The sequence below is a fragment of the Nansenia antarctica genome (assembly GCF_963989245.1).
Source record: "Nansenia antarctica genome assembly, chromosome: 1".
NCBI classification, from domain to species: domain Eukaryota; kingdom Metazoa; phylum Chordata; class Actinopteri; order Argentiniformes; family Microstomatidae; genus Nansenia; species Nansenia antarctica.
The window spans coordinates 33,628,107-33,645,203 of record NC_137674.1 but is presented as its reverse complement, the minus strand read 5'-3'; the positions used below and the strand labels follow the sequence as shown (position 1 = coordinate 33,645,203).

General features: G+C 43.3%; 2 protein-coding genes across 3 annotated transcripts in view; one reads left to right on the top strand and one right to left on the bottom strand.

Annotated features, from left to right (window-relative positions):
- Positions 1-3,412: 3,412 nt before the first annotated feature.
- On the bottom strand, positions 3,413-5,880 carry erg28 (ergosterol biosynthesis 28 homolog). Of its 2 annotated transcripts, none has more exons than XM_080531194.1 (5): positions 5,764-5,880; positions 5,212-5,393; positions 4,807-4,897; positions 4,400-4,518; positions 3,413-4,084 (listed from the first exon to the last, which is right to left on the bottom strand). In XM_080531194.1, the coding sequence occupies exons 2-5, from the start codon at positions 5,342-5,344 to the stop codon at positions 3,996-3,998; spliced, it is 432 nt and encodes a 143-aa protein (XP_080387320.1). In that variant the 5' UTR covers positions 5,345-5,393; positions 5,764-5,880; the 3' UTR covers positions 3,413-3,995. The 2 variants fall into 2 exon arrangements, with proteins under 2 accessions (XP_080387320.1, XP_080387321.1); XM_080531195.1 differs by having other exon boundaries at positions 5,660-5,860.
- Positions 5,881-7,270: 1,390 nt separating this feature from the next.
- Positions 7,271-17,097, top strand: part of ttll5 (tubulin tyrosine ligase-like family, member 5) — a gene marked incomplete at both ends in the record, with an annotated part of 93,488 nt that continues 83,661 nt past the window's right edge. The window contains 9 exons of the mRNA XM_080550420.1: positions 7,271-7,329; positions 9,317-9,423; positions 9,838-9,920; positions 11,518-11,624; positions 11,967-12,097; positions 12,440-12,522; positions 14,624-14,693; positions 15,546-15,630; positions 16,702-16,803. Of these exons, the coding sequence (XP_080406546.1) occupies positions 7,271-7,329; positions 9,317-9,423; positions 9,838-9,920; positions 11,518-11,624; positions 11,967-12,097; positions 12,440-12,522; positions 14,624-14,693; positions 15,546-15,630; positions 16,702-16,803 (827 nt within the window). The remainder of the gene's footprint in view (positions 7,330-9,316; positions 9,424-9,837; positions 9,921-11,517; positions 11,625-11,966; positions 12,098-12,439; positions 12,523-14,623; positions 14,694-15,545; positions 15,631-16,701; positions 16,804-17,097) is intronic.

Genomic DNA, 17,097 nt, shown 5'->3' with positions numbered 1-17,097 from the left:
TTTTCTAAAACTGCAGTAGCAAACCTTTGGTTGGCCTATGGTGCTGGAGATAATGAAATTAGGTAAAGAAAAATGGTGATGTACCACTTAAATAGCTTATTTTTAATAGCTTATTATCTTATGTTTCCCTCAGGCTAGAAATGTGATCACTAATTCTGATGTTTTGAATTCTCACACTGGCAGGTCAATAACGGGGACGTATCCCAGAGCCTGTGACTTTGGAGGAGGTGGAGGTGTCAGAGCCTGTGACCTTGGAGGAGGTGGAGGTGTCAGGAGTGGTGCCAGTTGATGCTTTTGAGGACACAGTCATCCCCATCCTTTATAGATGTAACACGCACACGCACACGCACACACACACACACACACACACACACACACACACACACACACACACACACACACACGCACACTATCATTCTATGTACACATTTGACTTACTTGACAAACTTACTCACCTGCAGACCTACCTAAACCCCTAACCAAACCCCTAACCAATAATCTCCGCTCAGGAGGGAGCTGCATGTGCCCTTGAGCAAGACACTTAACCCCTAAGTGCCTAGACCCTGTGGCTAGAGAAAAAAGACCAAATTCCAACAATTGACTGACAAGTTGATTGCATGGCAATAAATCAGTAAAAATAAATACAAATAAACTCTACCCAACCCCTAACCAACCCTCTACGCAAACCTCACAGATGTCAATCAATGGAGAGGAATGCACTTACCATCTGAAAGGTTTTCACCCCCCCCCTCTCTCTCTCTCTCTCTCTCTCTATCTCTCTCTCTCTCTCTCTCTCTCTCTCTCTCTCTCTCTCTCTCTCTCTCTCTCTCTCAATATGGGATAGTTGGTTGTGTTATCAAACAGGCATTTCAGGTGCATGAGATTAATGTACAGAAAATGAATGCAAGTGCCACTTTATAGGAAACATGCTATCATCGATTTATAATTAATGTATCCCATAATCTTTAAGTCCCTAGCTTTAAATGTTCCCACCCCCAGAAGATGCCAGTGAATTAGTATTCTATGGATTCTGGTCAGTAATAGTAACACTTGTGTGCTTGTCGTTCTCTCACATTTGACCAATACCATGCGCAATTTAGATTGTGTAACTGAACGTTACATTGCTGACGATAATATCGTAATAATTATAATAATAATTAATATTATTAACATAAGTGTTCTATTTTTTAAGTTAACAGTAAAACATTTTAGATCTAGTGATTTCAGTTGTCTGTGATGGCATGGTAGTCTGTCCAGAGTCAAGTCAAGCCACCTCAACCAAGTGGCTTATCAGGCTTTGGAGAGATGGCTATCAGCTATTCAGGATTACGAGGAGGTACTTGTCAGTACTGCTGATACTGATGACTATGGTTGATGCTGTGCATCAATAAGGATATATTGGAAGGTAAATCATGTCTGTGTGAAACTAATCCAGAAACCTAAGAGACTCATACACTTTTTTAATCACATTCTCAGAGCACAATTCAGATACTTTGGGTACTTTTGACTTATTTAATTTAATTGTTTATGTCTGTGAAAATGTCTTGTGTTTTATGTCAGGAAAATCTCTGATAACAGAATGTGAGCACAAAATTATCATTAGCATGTAGGGAAGAAAATAAGGCAACTCAATCAATTGCGCTTGTCATTTTGCACAGGAAAGTGTTTTGTACGTTGATGATTCTTTTTATCTGTGAATTTGTTACTGAGAAACCTATTTAATGTTGTACTTTTAATGTTTGTAATTACTAATTAGGGTTTAGGAATGCCCATAGTGCAGTGTTTTTTCGCTGCTTATTTTACTTGACGTGATTAAAAGAATTGTGATTCTTTCTTTTTAAAAATGGTTGTTGTTGTTGTTGTGTCATCTCAGTTACCAGAGGAATGACGGCACAGTTCTGCAGCCGGTCCACTTCTGGGGCCTTATTTATAAAGCCCAAAAACGTGTGTACGCAAGCCATTTACGCCAGTTCTACGCAAAGCTTTATAAATGAGGCCCCTGGCCCAGGGAACAAACGTTCTGAACCAGGCAAAGGCCTTTTTTTAAATGTTACAACAGCCTGGTTAGTTATGGCAACCAGACACTCTGACACTCATTAAAACCAAAATAGTCTAGATTTCTTCAAATGGTTTGCATTTTTCTCATCCCACAACACTACTAAAACCAGATGAGTTGAGTAGATTTCCCTGAAAGGTCTGAGGTGTATTTCTCAACACTGTTGGCTCAGTGGGGTTGAGATGTGACTTGGATTGTGTAGGAGACAATTTCACAGGTGCTTTGAAAACCCAAACCACTTCAAGATATATCACAGAATGTGTGATTCATCTTTTCGTTGGTTAGGACTAAATTACAAACCTATGTTGTTCACAGCAGTGGGTCAACATTCCTTGTCTAAGGGTAGGGGCTGGTCAAGTAAGGGGAGAGGAGGGAGAAGTGGAATAGTATTCACAGAATTAAAATGTATGGCATTTCTTAGCAAATCCAAGTCACCTAGCAACCACAGTAAGTTGTCTGGGGCTACATACCTCAAGCCAGAGGTTGCCAATAATCAAATTCTCACCCAGTACTGGGGGGTATTGCATCAACGTTGCTAAAGGAAAATCCAGGCTTATTTTGATAAATCTCACAAGACTCACAATCCAGGCTTATTTTAATACCCCCTTAGTCACCCAATTCAGACTTACACTGGCCTAGTCACAATTTCAAGTTATAGCCGTACACTACATTCAGTACCAGAGCTGTCCCAACTGTCACTTAGGAAACATTTAGACCAAAGATGGCCCAGTAACGTGTCAGAGCCCCATTCCTCCTAACAGAGCTGGCCCATGACCAAAGGTCCAACTCTCAGCCAGCACTCGTCCCCCATTTAAACCAAAAAGTGCACAGTAACTACAGGAACATAGTTCCCCAGAGCTGGCCCAAGGAGCAGAATGCCAAGTCTCACTCAGGGCTGGACCCCCACATCCAGACCAGTTCTGGCCCATATAGTACTTAGACCAGGTGTACTTGCCATTTGTGGCACCACAACACCAGATCTGGCCCACAATTGTCTGTTGACTGGGTACAATATATTCTTTTTGTTTTTGGATGATTTTGTATACAAATGAATGATGATGTACTACGGTAACTGTTTAAATAGTCCGGCAAATACTTGCACATAGTGTGAACGACTATAACTGCTAGTCTTTTGAAATAAAAATCATTCTGAGGAATTTTTTTTGTCCTTTTTCCATCATTGAGTTGTCTTGTATCACATGCTATCTAGTGCCATAAGAAAGCTCTACACATTTTAGAAAACAAGAAGGGCTTTTGAAAATCGAACCTGACTCTGGGTTTCTCAGACTAGACAAATACAATATCTATGAATATTATATCTGAGAAACATTGATTGAATAGGGCCCGGTGTTTCATCTTTTATTTGAAACAATTTTTATTCACCACCGTTCAACTACTTACAGACCTCTGAGGTACTAGATAACAGCACAGTTATTCCACTTTGCTGATTCAAAGAGCATATTAACCATTATTGTACTGCATGTCTCCTAAATAGCTCACAAAAGTTTACATATCCCAGATTCCCATGATCACAAATGTGGTAAATTGGACCACAAAGCACAACCACATATCACTCATACCATGTTTGATAGACATTACAGAAAACAGTTATTAGTACAGTACTGTACATTACGCATGTAGTGATGAAACAGTCCATCACTGTTGCAAATATCAGTACAACGGCAAGACAGCTTTAATTATAAAAACAAACACAATGTTGAATATAGCTCAGGTACTGTACACTTTAAGGTTTTAGCACCTCAAAAATATCTCCCTGCTGTTACACACAGCCTTACATTTACAACTGGACTTTTCTTTCCTGGCAGGCAGCACTCAGGCCACCTAGGCCATTCTTCAAGGCAAGGAACAGTAGTTCAGAGTAGAAGACGATCCCACAGCTCCCTCGGGTGGTGGGCTGAGTAGAAAAACGCAAGACCTTTCAGTTCCTCTTCTTCTGTCTTACCGACACTTCCTCCTGAGGCTCTGAGACACATTGGTAGCCAATCAGCATCCCCACGATGGAGAAACCTGTGGAGGAGCAACGATATATAATAAGTTTTATTGCCATGCAATCAATGGCGGCAAGCTACCATGCAAGGCGCCGGCCAGCCGGCTCATTGGGGGCAATTTGGGGTTCAGTGTCTTGCCCAAGGACACCTCGACACATGGACAGGAGGAGCCAGCGATCGAACCGCCGACCTTGTGATCATTAGACGCCGGCTCTACCATCCTGAGCCACAGCCTTGTGTTCGTCTGATGGTTTCCTTATACTGTTATTACAGGTTTATAGCACAATATGACACACTATCCCAGCAGGTTGGATTATAAAGCCGCAGTACTCACTTGCCACAATGAGCGGTGCCATGACCCCGATAGTCAGAGGTGCAGTTTTGTAGACGAAGGCTTCAGACAGGAAGTGTCCCAGGGCCAGCACGAACGTGGACAGGGTGACGTTATAAAGCCTGTAATAAGACAGGGTGATGTTATAAAGCCTGTAATAAGACAGGGTGATGTTATAAAGCCTGTAGGAAGGCCGGGGTACAGGAGGAAAAAAGGCAGTGAGTATCTGAGACATTTATCAACCTGTCAAATACAAATTACAGTTTGGGCACTGCTGCAGCAGCTGCCCTGTCACTGGGTGCAGGGGTGCAGGGATGCAGGGATGCAGGGATGCAGGGGTGCAGGGATGCAGGGATGCAGGGATGCAGGGATGCAGGGGTGCAGGGGTGCAGGGATGCAGGGAACCTTACGTTCTGTTCTGGATGTCGATGGCACAGGCGCAGCGGATTATTGATGACAACAATGTCCAGATGCCAAACGTCCTGGCTTGGAGACCATTCACTGTAAAGATTAAAATGTTCATATATATATATATATATATATAGAGAGAGAGAGAGAGAGAGAGAGAGAGAGAGAGAGAGAGAGAGAGAGAGAGAGAGAGAGAGAGAGAGAGAGAGAGAGAGAGAGAGAGAGAGAGAGAGAGAGAGAGAGAGAGCTGTATATAAGGACACTGTACATGAGAATAGACCTGGCACACTGTTGGGAGGATCCGGTTGTCAATCTCTATTGTAAAGGTGCAAAGGCATTCATTTCATGTCAAGGACACACGACAGAAATCTGCTGTGGATACCAGAGAAAGACTACTAGCCACTCACCAAACTCTGGCGTCCCTGTGTACAGTTTCTCAGACAGAAAGCTGTGGTCTCTGAAGCTCTGCACGGTGTTCCCCATGGCGATGACAGACACCATCAGCAGCCAGCTCCGCAGCACGTTGACGAACCGACTCATCTTTGCATTAAAGTCACTGGATGTCTATTACAATGTTAGTGCGATGCACCTGCAGTGTCAGAAGGGAAGGGGGACGAGTCAGTCAGTCAGTGATTGATTGCACGAAAATATGCTGCTGTAGGCTACTGCACTGCAGATGTCATAATTAATCATAATCAGTCAATGCAGATGTCATAATTAATCATAATCAGTCAATGCAGATATCATAATAAATCATAATCAACAGTCCACTCAAGCAGGCGAGCTTTTTGTTGTTGTATGTAACTACATTGTTCAACACTGATGAGCCTGAGTGTCGCTTATCTCTATCCCTACCTGTGTCAGGTGTACGCATCGCTCTAAAAACCCATAAAAACAGATTTGCGATGCAATGGAGTTGCCAAACACACAAACGAACAAAGGCGTCTTTTTTCTCTTACCTCGTTGACGTGAAACTAAATATTAGTTAGAGCATCACAGTCAATCATATTACTACAACCATTCAGCCACACATACATGTAAACATGGACATGAATAGCTCATCATGGAGAATACTGTCATTCAATAAGTAAGAGATATTATGGACAGTAGGTTTAACCAGTCAAACAGCTCAGAGGATGGCGTCACCAACTCGTCTCATGCACGGGAATGGATCGTTCGACTGGGGTCTGTGCAACGTTACACAACGTTCAGATAGAAATATGTCATGTAATCCAAATAATACTAATAACCCTTATTTGTATAGCACTTTTCCTGCAAACGTTGCAGCTCAAAGTGCTTTAATATATCCACACAGCATAAAAGTAACAATAGAACTGGAGTAAATGGAGTTGAGATATGATTGTGTCAGGTCAGCTTCTGTACCTCATATTTCTAACTGCAACGTTGTGACCGGTTCACCTCCCTGAACACGCCCAGGTTCCGCCTCGTTTCACGTATTTCCACCAATCAGACAAATCCAAAGCAAACGCTGCTCTTTGGGTGCGTTCGTAAAGCGCACACTGGGTTCAACGTCATTGAGCGACCAAGTAATTTGATTGGACAAGAGGCGTTCCATGAGTGCTGATCAGGTTTCCGGAGAGAATTTACGAACGCAGCCCAAAAGGGTTGGGTGCGCTCGATTTGATCGGGCACCGGTCCCGCCGCGGCAGAGTTTGCGTTTTGGATTATAATCATTTGGCTCTGTTTCATACTACTGTGCTAGACACATACATTTTATTTGAATTGTATTTATTTTTATTTGAATTGTATTTATTGTATTTTTATTTATTTTTATTTGGAGCTCACTAGGTTTCTCCTGGACTGCTTGGAAAATTACATCACAAGTACAATAATATAAAATAAAATCCTCCAAACGTGGGGGCGTGAGGACAATGAGCAAGCTCTCTCCCCATTGGTTGCCAGTGAGCAAGCTCTCTCCCAATTGGTTGCCAGCCAGTTGTTGTGGTTACAAGCACGGGAAGACTTATCATGATGGTTGGTCGCTAGCTAGCTAGCTTACTAGCTTGCCACACTAGCAGCAGCAGCAGCAGCAGCAGCAATATTTGTCTCTTCGATAAAAGAAGCACTGTCCTCCTATGCTGTGTCTGGGTATGTTTGTGCAAACTGTAGCTAGAGACTGACTGTCTCGAGTGTTCGCCAGGTGAACAAGATAGCCTGCCAAGGTTTGTAATGAGTACTGTCTGAGCCAAGACTAGTATAGATAGTGTTTCCATGGCAATTTACTACGGCTATGTCTATGTCTATGTCTATGCACCTTGCAACACTGCTTACCTAATTAGTTAATTATAGCCTGTAACTAATCAGGCTGTATATTGCTAGTTAGTACTGGCTACAGTTATTCATGAATCTCAACAGCAGGGACAGTGGAGACTGGAGATGTCCGCAGTCGTGACCCCCGGTGCCTGACCCAGAGAAGCAGGTGTTGTCAGGAGGTTTGAAGTGGAGATGCCGGCGGTGATCCGGGACGAAGAGGACCCGGAGTCCTCATCAGAGGACGAGCAGGTGTAAGTGTGCTGTGCTAAATAGTGTACGGGGTCGATAGCATGTAGGGGTAGTTATTGAAGAAATCAAAAGTAATCCACCGTGTTATACAGACAAATACAAGCCTAGATTATAAATGCCACCCTAGTACTTATAATAAAGATCAAGGACATTGTCATAACCGTGCAAAAAAACTGCATTTGTGTATGATATGTATATATACATTACTGCTGAGTATACTAAGTATAACATAGCCTTAACATCTTATTGGAGTCTTTATCCTGGCACCTGTCTCTAGTAGCATCTCCCTAAATAGACCATGCTCTGTCTACCGTAGGAGAAGAACCCACATGGTATCAATCTGCTTTTGAATCTAGTCTAAATGAATTATTCACATTTCTTGTTGCATTGGTAATGTAGGTTAATTTGCGAAGGTCGCAGATAATTGTCCTATTTTAGTCATGGTCATCACTCATCAGAGACAAAAATAAATAAATAATTAATTTCAAGGTTATAGTATTCAAAGGCAGACAAGAATAGTAATCCATTTTTCATAGATTGTTTGCAATGTTACACCTGCTAAAAGACACCGGATTAGAAAACAAATTGTGATAATACATATTATAGAATTCTTCTTACACAATAATTAACCTCTAGTCATTTTTATTGCATAACAATTGTCTATTGTCCTTGGATTTCACCCGACTGCTCATGTCTTGTCTATATGCATTGTTACGGTCTAACAGGATTCTCTAAATGGTAAATGGACTGACTTATATAGTGCCTTATTCCAAAGCGCTTTACAAGAGCTTTTGTCTGCTTTTTGATTCCTTCCAACTCCTGAATTGGAAAGGCTACTGATTGATGGAGTAACCATGAGACCTCATGTAACCATAAGACCTCCTTAAAGCTCGTCATTGTTCAGGTGCGCTTAGTGGCGTTGCGCACTAATGCGCATCCAGCATCATCCGTAAGAGTCCTGGCTCGATTCCCACTCTCAACACATCTGACACCCCTCCTCTCTCTCACCCATCCTGTCCTGTCTCTTTCCCAATAAAGCAGAAATGCCCTTGAAATTCCGTTTTTCAAAATATCATTCTCCTGAGGCTCTTGAGGTTAAGCGGCGTGACTTTATCATTTTGAAAGTGAATAGTCAGTACATTCATTACAGATGTATTACCATACCATGACTATCATTGAACATGGTCTCACAACTGTAGTCTTGGTTTCAGCAAACATGAGCCCAACAAGAGCATAATACTAGAAGTTTGGCCTCTGACTTATCACCTGTGGCTATTAAAATACCTCTCTCCCTCGTTGGTACTGTGTCGATATGGTACTGTGTAGATATAGTAGATATAGTAGACAAGAGAGCTGACATGCCTGGATACTCGAGCCAGGAGGAGGTATTGTTTACACGCCTCCTTCCTGCTGCACCCTACCGTGGCGAGGATGGTCACGTCTGATAGAGTTCTCCCTCAACAGGCCTTCTTATCTCCACCACCTCCTCAGATCGTACCAGACTATAGCAGGCTGCCTATCAGATATTTTCGGTGTAATGTTACCAGGGTATTTGATAGGTGATGGGCTTGTTATTGCTTAGAAGTTAGAAGACCCCTGAAACCGTGTGTGTCTTGGCCGCTGCCTGCTTCGATGAGGTAAACATCTTGTCTGAAGAAGGCATTCCACTAGCCTTAGATAGCCTAAGGAGCTGTCTGTGTGGTACCATCCATAACTTTAAACGTAACATTAAGAGACAATCGAATATATCTTTGAACAGTTTTTTTTATTGCTTTAGTAAGAGTATGCCGCGCAGAATTAGCTCATTTCTCCAACGAAGGTTGGATAGGTTTATTAGATTTTTATTTTATTTGGGTATTCATTAAAAGTCTCAAGTCATGACATTGTTTCTTAGTGTCCAGACAGTTCACCATAAACATTTTACGCGATCCTTCCCATGTGTAGTGGTATGACTAATAAATGACCCATTTTCTTTTCTCTCTCACTCAGGGACCATCCTTGCATTGCGTGGAGTGGTCTGAGCAGGAAGATCCCTGTGCTGGTATTCTTGGCTGAAGCGATCGTCTCTAAAGATGTTAACACCCGCTCTATTGGAGGTACTGGTATCTTTATATAATGATGGGGCGCTTAGGTGGCGTAGCGGGTTATGTGTCGATCATGTAACCGCAGGGATCCCGGTTCGATTCCGGCCGCAGACATATCCTGCATGTCATCCCTTCTTTCTCTCTCACCCATCTTTCCTGTCTATATCTCTACTAGATCTGTCAATACAAAATGAAAAATATGAGTGGGACTGCCCCACTCAGAAAAAATAAAATAAAATATCTTTATCTAATGAGAATGTTCTGAATGACATTTTACCTGTAGCTGATATGTACCTTTAATTTATTGTGTATATGTCTTAGTGAAACATAGTATAGCAAAACTGGGTGTGTGTTCTCTGCCACACAGGCCTACTATACTGCAGGTATTGTGGTGATGATAATCGTTAAGTTCTTGTTTTTCTGTAGAACGGTACAACCTGGCCTTCAAGATCGTGCGCACAGAGAGTCGACTGGTACGCGGTATGCTAACCAACCACGGGTTCCATGAGGTAAGACACCTACACCAGGTCCAGAACATAGTTTTGTGATACAATGGAACTTTTTGAAGTATATCTTTCTTTTCTTTTTTGTGAGCGCAAAACCCCCCCCCTGAAATGTCCAAAAGATGTCTCATTCTGGTTCTCTAGCACTTTATATTCTCTCTGTCATGTGGGATGAGAGGATAGGGGGGGCGGCGGGGCTGCTGTTTTTTCCTGACTGACACTGTCTATGTCAAAGCCTGGGAATGCACCCATGAACCAAAAAAAAAGAAGAAAGTTGGCTCTCGAAAGCGTTAATCCTGTTTCACAAGGGAGCACACTCCCCATAATCACTCCATCCAAGCACTTACTATTAATTCCCTTTTTATTTCACTTCAATGTCTCTCGACTCCCACTAAACCCATCATGAAAGGCAGACTAGTGTCTGCCACAGCATCTCCAGAGCCAAAGTTTAATAACCCCTCTATTGCAAACATCTGGCATTCTCTTAGCAGTTAGCATGGAAGGGGGCCATGCCAAACCTGCCTCTTCGCTAAGGAGCGCAAGAATAAGGGGGTAGGAATAAAACAAAGCAGATATGAAGTCATATGACTGAGCGATGAAAATAGCTGGTGAGCTAGAGCCCCCCTTTCGCCTTTGAAAACGATTTGAAGAGGGGAAGCTTGTATATCACCAGATTAACGGCAGAGTATCGGATCTGCTTCTTTTGATCCGTCCTTATCGAGCTGTCAGACGTGAGGGATTTCAGCGGACTCGTTCCGAGGGGGTTGAGCCGTCCTCTGAGGGCTGTTAACTGAGCGGAGTTCGAGGGCTTTATTTAGCTGTTACGCTGTCCCCTTCTCACCCCCTGTGACCCCACCTTCCATTGTTTGTAGTTTGACCCCTGTGTGAGCAGGGCTGTTTAAATGTACCGTGAGATGTGAGATGTCAAATGTTGATACCGTATCTGAAGTTGACAGAAAGGGCAGAAGTGGTTCCTCTGTGGCTCGGTTTGGTACTAGAGCACGGTGCTAACAGCGCTTAGGTTGTGGGTTCGATTCCCGCTGGGAGTGTATATACTGAAAATGTATGCACTCGCTTCAATGTAAGTCCTTTTGGATAAATGCGTCAGCTAAATGGCATATATCCTGTTAAGTTCAGAATAGATTTCAAGATCCTTCTGCCTTCTGTCTATAAAGCTCAGCACCAGAATATCTGAAAGACCTTTTTCTAGCCTATCAGCCGAATAGATCTCTCAGGTCTTCTGACGCTGGCTTCTGTGTACCACATGTACAAAAGAAGAGGTTTGGTGAGGCTGCATTCTCATTTTATGCACCCAAATTGTGGAATGCACTGCCAGTTTACATTAGGGATGCAACCTCAAAAACAAATATGTTCAAGTCAAGACTAAAAACCCATCTTTTTAATATTGCCTTTAAATGACTAAATGATTAAATGATGATTATATAATGATTGGAGCACTTTGAGCTGCAACTTTTGCAGAAAAAACGTTATACAAATAAAAGTTATTATATATATATATATATATATATATATATATATATATATATATATATATATATATATATATATGTATATGTATATTATAGAAGGGTCTCTTTTTCAGGTCCATCCAAACAGTAATGACTTCAACCTCATGTGGACCGGGTCCCACCTCAAGCCTTACCTCCTACGCAGCCTTCAGGACTTCCAGAGGGTCAACCACTTCCCCAGGTACAGAAGCACTGTAGCTGTGTGTTTCAGTTCAACTGCACTGTGAGCTGCTTGCAGGATTGTTCCCTCAGCCACAGTCTCTGATGTACAAATTCACACTGCTTTAGTCGTTTAAAACTCCTCAAAATCGGGGCCAGTGTGTTCGTTGGCACCCGCAGCAAAGTACATTTTGTTTGGAGCGGTGCCTTTTTTCAAAACATGAAATGAATCAAACTGCCGTGCTTTGGAGGAGGCCTTGTTGCAATTGTGTTTGTACAAGGTTCTTATTTCTCTCTGCGTCCAAGCCGTGGAGAACTAGAGCGTTTCGAAGCTTTAAAGGTCAACGCCCCCGTTCATTTCCAGGTCGTATGAACTGACGCGCAAAGACCGGCTGTATAAAAACATCCAGCGGATGCAGCAAGCTCACGGCTTTAAGAACTTCCACATCGTCCCCCAGACCTTTGTGCTTCCCTCGGAGTACCCAGAGTTCTGCAGTAAGTTTCTCTGTCCCGTTTTGATCATTCCAGGGTCCTCCAGTTGTTCAAAACTTTTAAACCTGGATCAGAATGATCATGGATCCAGATCTAATCTGGCAGATTTTGAGTCGTATAAGGGGGATATCAAGCCAGTTCGATCTGATCCTGGATAGCAAAAAAAGAATCGGGATCACTCTGATCCAGATTAAAAGTTTTGAACAACTTGGGCCCAGACCCAGTCCCTGTTCATTCTCATCACTCACCTCTAAACGTAAACAACAATAAACCGTCACAATTCTCTCCAGTTGCTTTTCTCATGACGCTTCAATCTCTTCCATCCTCTCCTCTCCTCCCCCCCAGGTTCTTTCGTGAAGGACAAGGGTCCTTGGATCATTAAGCCAGTAGCGTCTTCAAGAGGACGAGGGATCTACCTGGTCAGCAATGTAAGAGACTCACTGTACAAATCTGTACTGCTCTAATACTGTACTACTGTATGGAGGAGGAGGTCCTGTACTGTTCTAATAATAATAATAATTCATTATATTTATAAAGAGCTTTTCAGGGACTCAAACAGTACGCTGACAGTATGGGTACACAGAAACACAGAAACAACAAGCAACAGATACATACAGACACAGATACAGAATACTTTATTTATCCCCGAAAGGCAATTCAGTTTCCACTGTTCATGGCCACAAACAATGCACGATCACACAACAAAACACTCATCACTGGAGCTCAGCACCCAGTCCACGGTTCACAAGTGCAAGTCCAACAGTTCCAGTTTAAGAACAGATTCAAGGAATGCAAAAAAAGTGCATAAAAGTGCATAAAAAGTGCATAGGAGACGGCAGGACCCCATATTTCCCTGCTGGGTCTACTCATTGAGTACAGATTACATGATAGACATGAGTTAACAGATAACATGAGTACATAGAACACAGTATTAACAAACAGGTACAGGGAACAATTAACACAGCGATGTCCAGGGGAGTAGTAATACTGTACTACTGTATGCAGGGTTCCCGCGCTGGTCTTAAAAAACCTTAAAGGCTAAAATCCAGCAACCCGACTTATAAGGCCTAAAAGAAAGGTCCTAAATATATGCAATTTCCCAAAATCGGTCTAAAAAATTAGGTGCCAGGTCTTAAAAAGTAGATTAGCTTGTCCTGCAAGGAAGCTTTTGTGCACTTTGTTCTCTTCACGCTGAAGTGACTTTCTACAGTTAACTGTTAATGTTAATACATTTACTTTTGAGTAATTATGGGACTTATTTATTTTATATTAATTATCCTTCAGACTTTTTTGTCTGTATGGCAGTGAAATCCCTAATTTCATCACCTCGAGGATGACAAAAAGCTATCATGCGGTGTCGCGGATAGGTCTAAAATGATATTCAAAGAGGTCTAAAAATGCTCCAAAGAGGTATTACATTTGACTTGTTGAAACTTGTAGGAACCCTGTGTATGGAGGGCGGCTGTGGCGCAGTAGGTAGAGTCACCGTCTAATGATCGCAAGGGTCATTAGTGTCCTTGGGCAAGACACTGAACCCCAAATTGCTCCCAATGAGCGGGCCGGCGCCTTGCATGGTAGCTTGCCGCCATTGGTGTGTGAATGTGTGTGTGAACGGGTGAATGAGAGGCCGTTGTAAAGTGCTTTGGAATAAGGAGATATATAAGTCCATTTGGAGGGGTCCTGTACTGCGATGTGCAGATGCTGTAAATGCGCTGTCAACCTCAAGGGAAAGTCAGGGGATAATGACCTGAGTGAACTGTTTTGAAAACGAAACAATATGTCCAGTTAACTGTAGTTGTGGGGGGTTGCGGCGGTAGAACTATGTTGAAAAGAAGAAGAAAAAAAAGAGTATGAAACAGTGTGTGTCATAGACATTAAGCATTGTTGAGTAAATCACACACTTCAAGGCATTGGCTTTGGAGGGGCTACACAAGGTTTTTTCTCTTGACTTGGACAACGTATACACGTTTTTTTTCCTTCTTTCCGAGGTATTTTTATGAAACAGTGGAAAGAATGTCAGGGTGATATTTGGAAAAGAAGGACGCTACTTTTTGGGGGGTTTTTTGTCTGAACTTTAGCCAGGCTTGAGGTTAGTTGTTCACCACCTGCAACACATTTTACCCCAGAAATGACCCCACTCTCTCTCTCTCTCTCTCTCTCTCTCTCTCTCTCTCTCTCTCTCTCTCTCTCTCTCCCTCTCTCTCTATGGGCTCTCTCTCTGAGAGACTGCAGGACGGGACTGGGGCTTACTGTGAATGGCTGATGTTATGTATGTGTCTAATGTTGTCTGTGGCTGGTACTTTAAATGAGTTATGTAATGTGTTAAAGTCTTCAGTAGAATGAAAGAGCAGTAATATGAAAAACATTGGAAACACTGTTGGGTACGATGGGGTTGTGCTTGGAACTTAAACTTGGAATCTAACTTAAGTTAAATTGGATAAAATGCTCCAATTGACATTATAACGGTGCCTGTTGTTTGAGTGATTTTGTGATCTTTTATTTGATAAGTTTTGTTCTTCTTGTTTACAGCCAAACCAGATTCCGTTGGACGAGAATATCTTGGTGTCCCGCTATATAAACAACCCTCTGCTGATTGATGGTGAGTTTTTTGACGTGGAAGTGAAGTCAAGTGTTAGTCAAGTTGATCTCCACTTGTGCTCCTCTTGTAGTCCGCTGTGCTCCTCTGTGGTCCTCTGTGGTTCAGTGTGGTCCTCTGTGGTCCTCTGTGGTCCTCTGTGGTCCTCTGGTCCTCAGTGTGGTCCTCTGGTCCTCAGTGTGGTCCTCTGGTCCTCAGTGTGGTCCTCTGGTCCTCAGTGTGGTCCTCTGGTCCTCAGTGTGGTCTCAGTGTGGTCTCAGTGTGGTCCTCTGTGGTCTCAGTGTGGTCTCAGTGTGGTCCTCTGTGGTCTCAGTGTGGTCTCAGTGTGGTCCTCTGTGGTCTCAGTGTGGTCTCAGTGTGGTCCTCTGTGGTCTCAGTGTGGTCCTCTGTGGTCTCAGTGTGGTCCTCTGGTCCTCAGTGTGGTCCTCTGGTCCTCAGTGTGGTCTCAGTGTGGTCTCAGTGTGGTCCTCTGGTCCTCAGTGTGGTCTCAGTGTGGTCTCAGTGTGGTCCTCTGGTCCTCAGTGTGGTCTCAGTGTGGTCTCAGTGTGGTCCTCTGGTCCTCAGTGTGGTCTCAGTGTGGTCTCAGTGTGGTCCTCTGTGGTCTCAGTGTGGTCCTCTATGGTTCAGTGTGGTCCTCTGTGGTCTCAGTGTGGTCCTCTGGGGTTCAGTTGGTATTAGGTTTGGGGTTCGATTCCTGCTGGGACCATATATAGATATATACCAAATATATATTTAAAAAGTATGCACTCACTGGCTGCAATAATTTATTTATTTATAATGTATAATTATTAATTATTATATACATATTATTATATATCATTACTTAATTTCCCTTATTTTTTTTCTTTAATCCAGACTTTAAGTTCGACGTGCGGTTGTATGTGCTGGTGACGTCATACGAGCCTCTCATCATCTACCTGTATGAGGAGGGTCTGGCCAGGTGAGTACCCCCCGTCTCACACACCACGGTCATACGTGACATCGTCAACGAGCGCATGTGACATCATCAATGAGCGTATGTGACATCATCAATGAGCGTATGTGGGCTGAAACTTCTGGAACTGGAATTCATATCGGATCAAGGTTCATATCGGGTCAAAGGGACCATATGGGATATTGTTAGTGGAATATCTTGAGTGAGTTCAGCGTAAATAGGAAAGTAAACTTCTGAAACGTATTTCCTGGGGATGACCAGTAGAGGGCAGCCTCAACTTTAGTGTCTGCCGCTCCTCTGATGATAATGGTTTGGCGGTGGTTTCAAACAAAGCTCTCCATTGTCTCAAGGGTGAAATGAGATAATCATACCATTTGCTCAGACTTGGACCCAGGACACTAGATTGTAAGAATTGTCTTTACAGAACCTAAGTAATGACATTGCACTATGGAAATCTTCTGAGCCAATCAAATTGTAATCTGAAGTGACGGATCACGAACGAACGTCTCCTTGACAACCGTGCTGTCGCCTAACGATCGCTGTATTTTTGGTGCATCCATCTGTCTGTGTCCAGGCTCCTGAACCAGTTCAATATATACAAATTAATATAGAACGGTTTGTTAAGTGGGATTAAGGTCGGGGATGGATGGGGAGGAGGATGATGGGTAAAATGACGGACTCGTCACGGCCAGGCTTGACAGAGGAAGGTGCCGGTGTTCCCAGTGACACCACTGTTGACTTTGCGCCAGCTTGATTATTAACTGCGGGGTATAATAAATCCTGGCTGAAATCCCGAACCCCCTCTTTTATCTTTGACATTCCATTGGGTTTGACGGTATTCAGGTAGTCGAAAGAGTGCCAAGAAAATTCTCCCATTCTTCCACATGTGGTGTCCACCCCACTCAAACACAGGAGGAGGAGGAGGAGGAGGAAACATTTCTCTCCTCTCTTTCCCCAAAAAGTCCATTTATAATCCAGTCCGATGTCATGCCGTGTGAAAGTGTGCATTGTAAGTGTTGTAACAGATCCTCTATTGTACGCTCTCTCCTCATATAAACACCACCTGCCCCACCACAGGTTCGCTACGGTGAAGTACGACCGCGGCACAAAGAACATCAAGAACCAGTTCATGCATCTCACCAACTACAGCGTCAACAAGAAGAGCAGCGACTATGTTAGGTAACCAGGGGGTAACCAGGGGTAACCAGGGGGTAACCAGGGGGTAACCAGGGGGTAACCAGGGATAACCAGGGGTAACCAGGTGTCTGGTCATACAGGGGGTCAACCACCAGCACCACAGCTGTGTGAGTGTGTGAGTGTGTGTGTGTGTGTGTGTGTCTGAGAGTGTGTGAGAGTGTGAGAGTGTGAGAGTGTGAGAGTGTGAGAGTGTGAGAGTGTGAGAGTGTGAGAGTGTGTGAGTGTGTGAGTGTGTGAGTGTGTGAGTGTGTGAGTGTGTGAGTGTGTGTGTGTGTG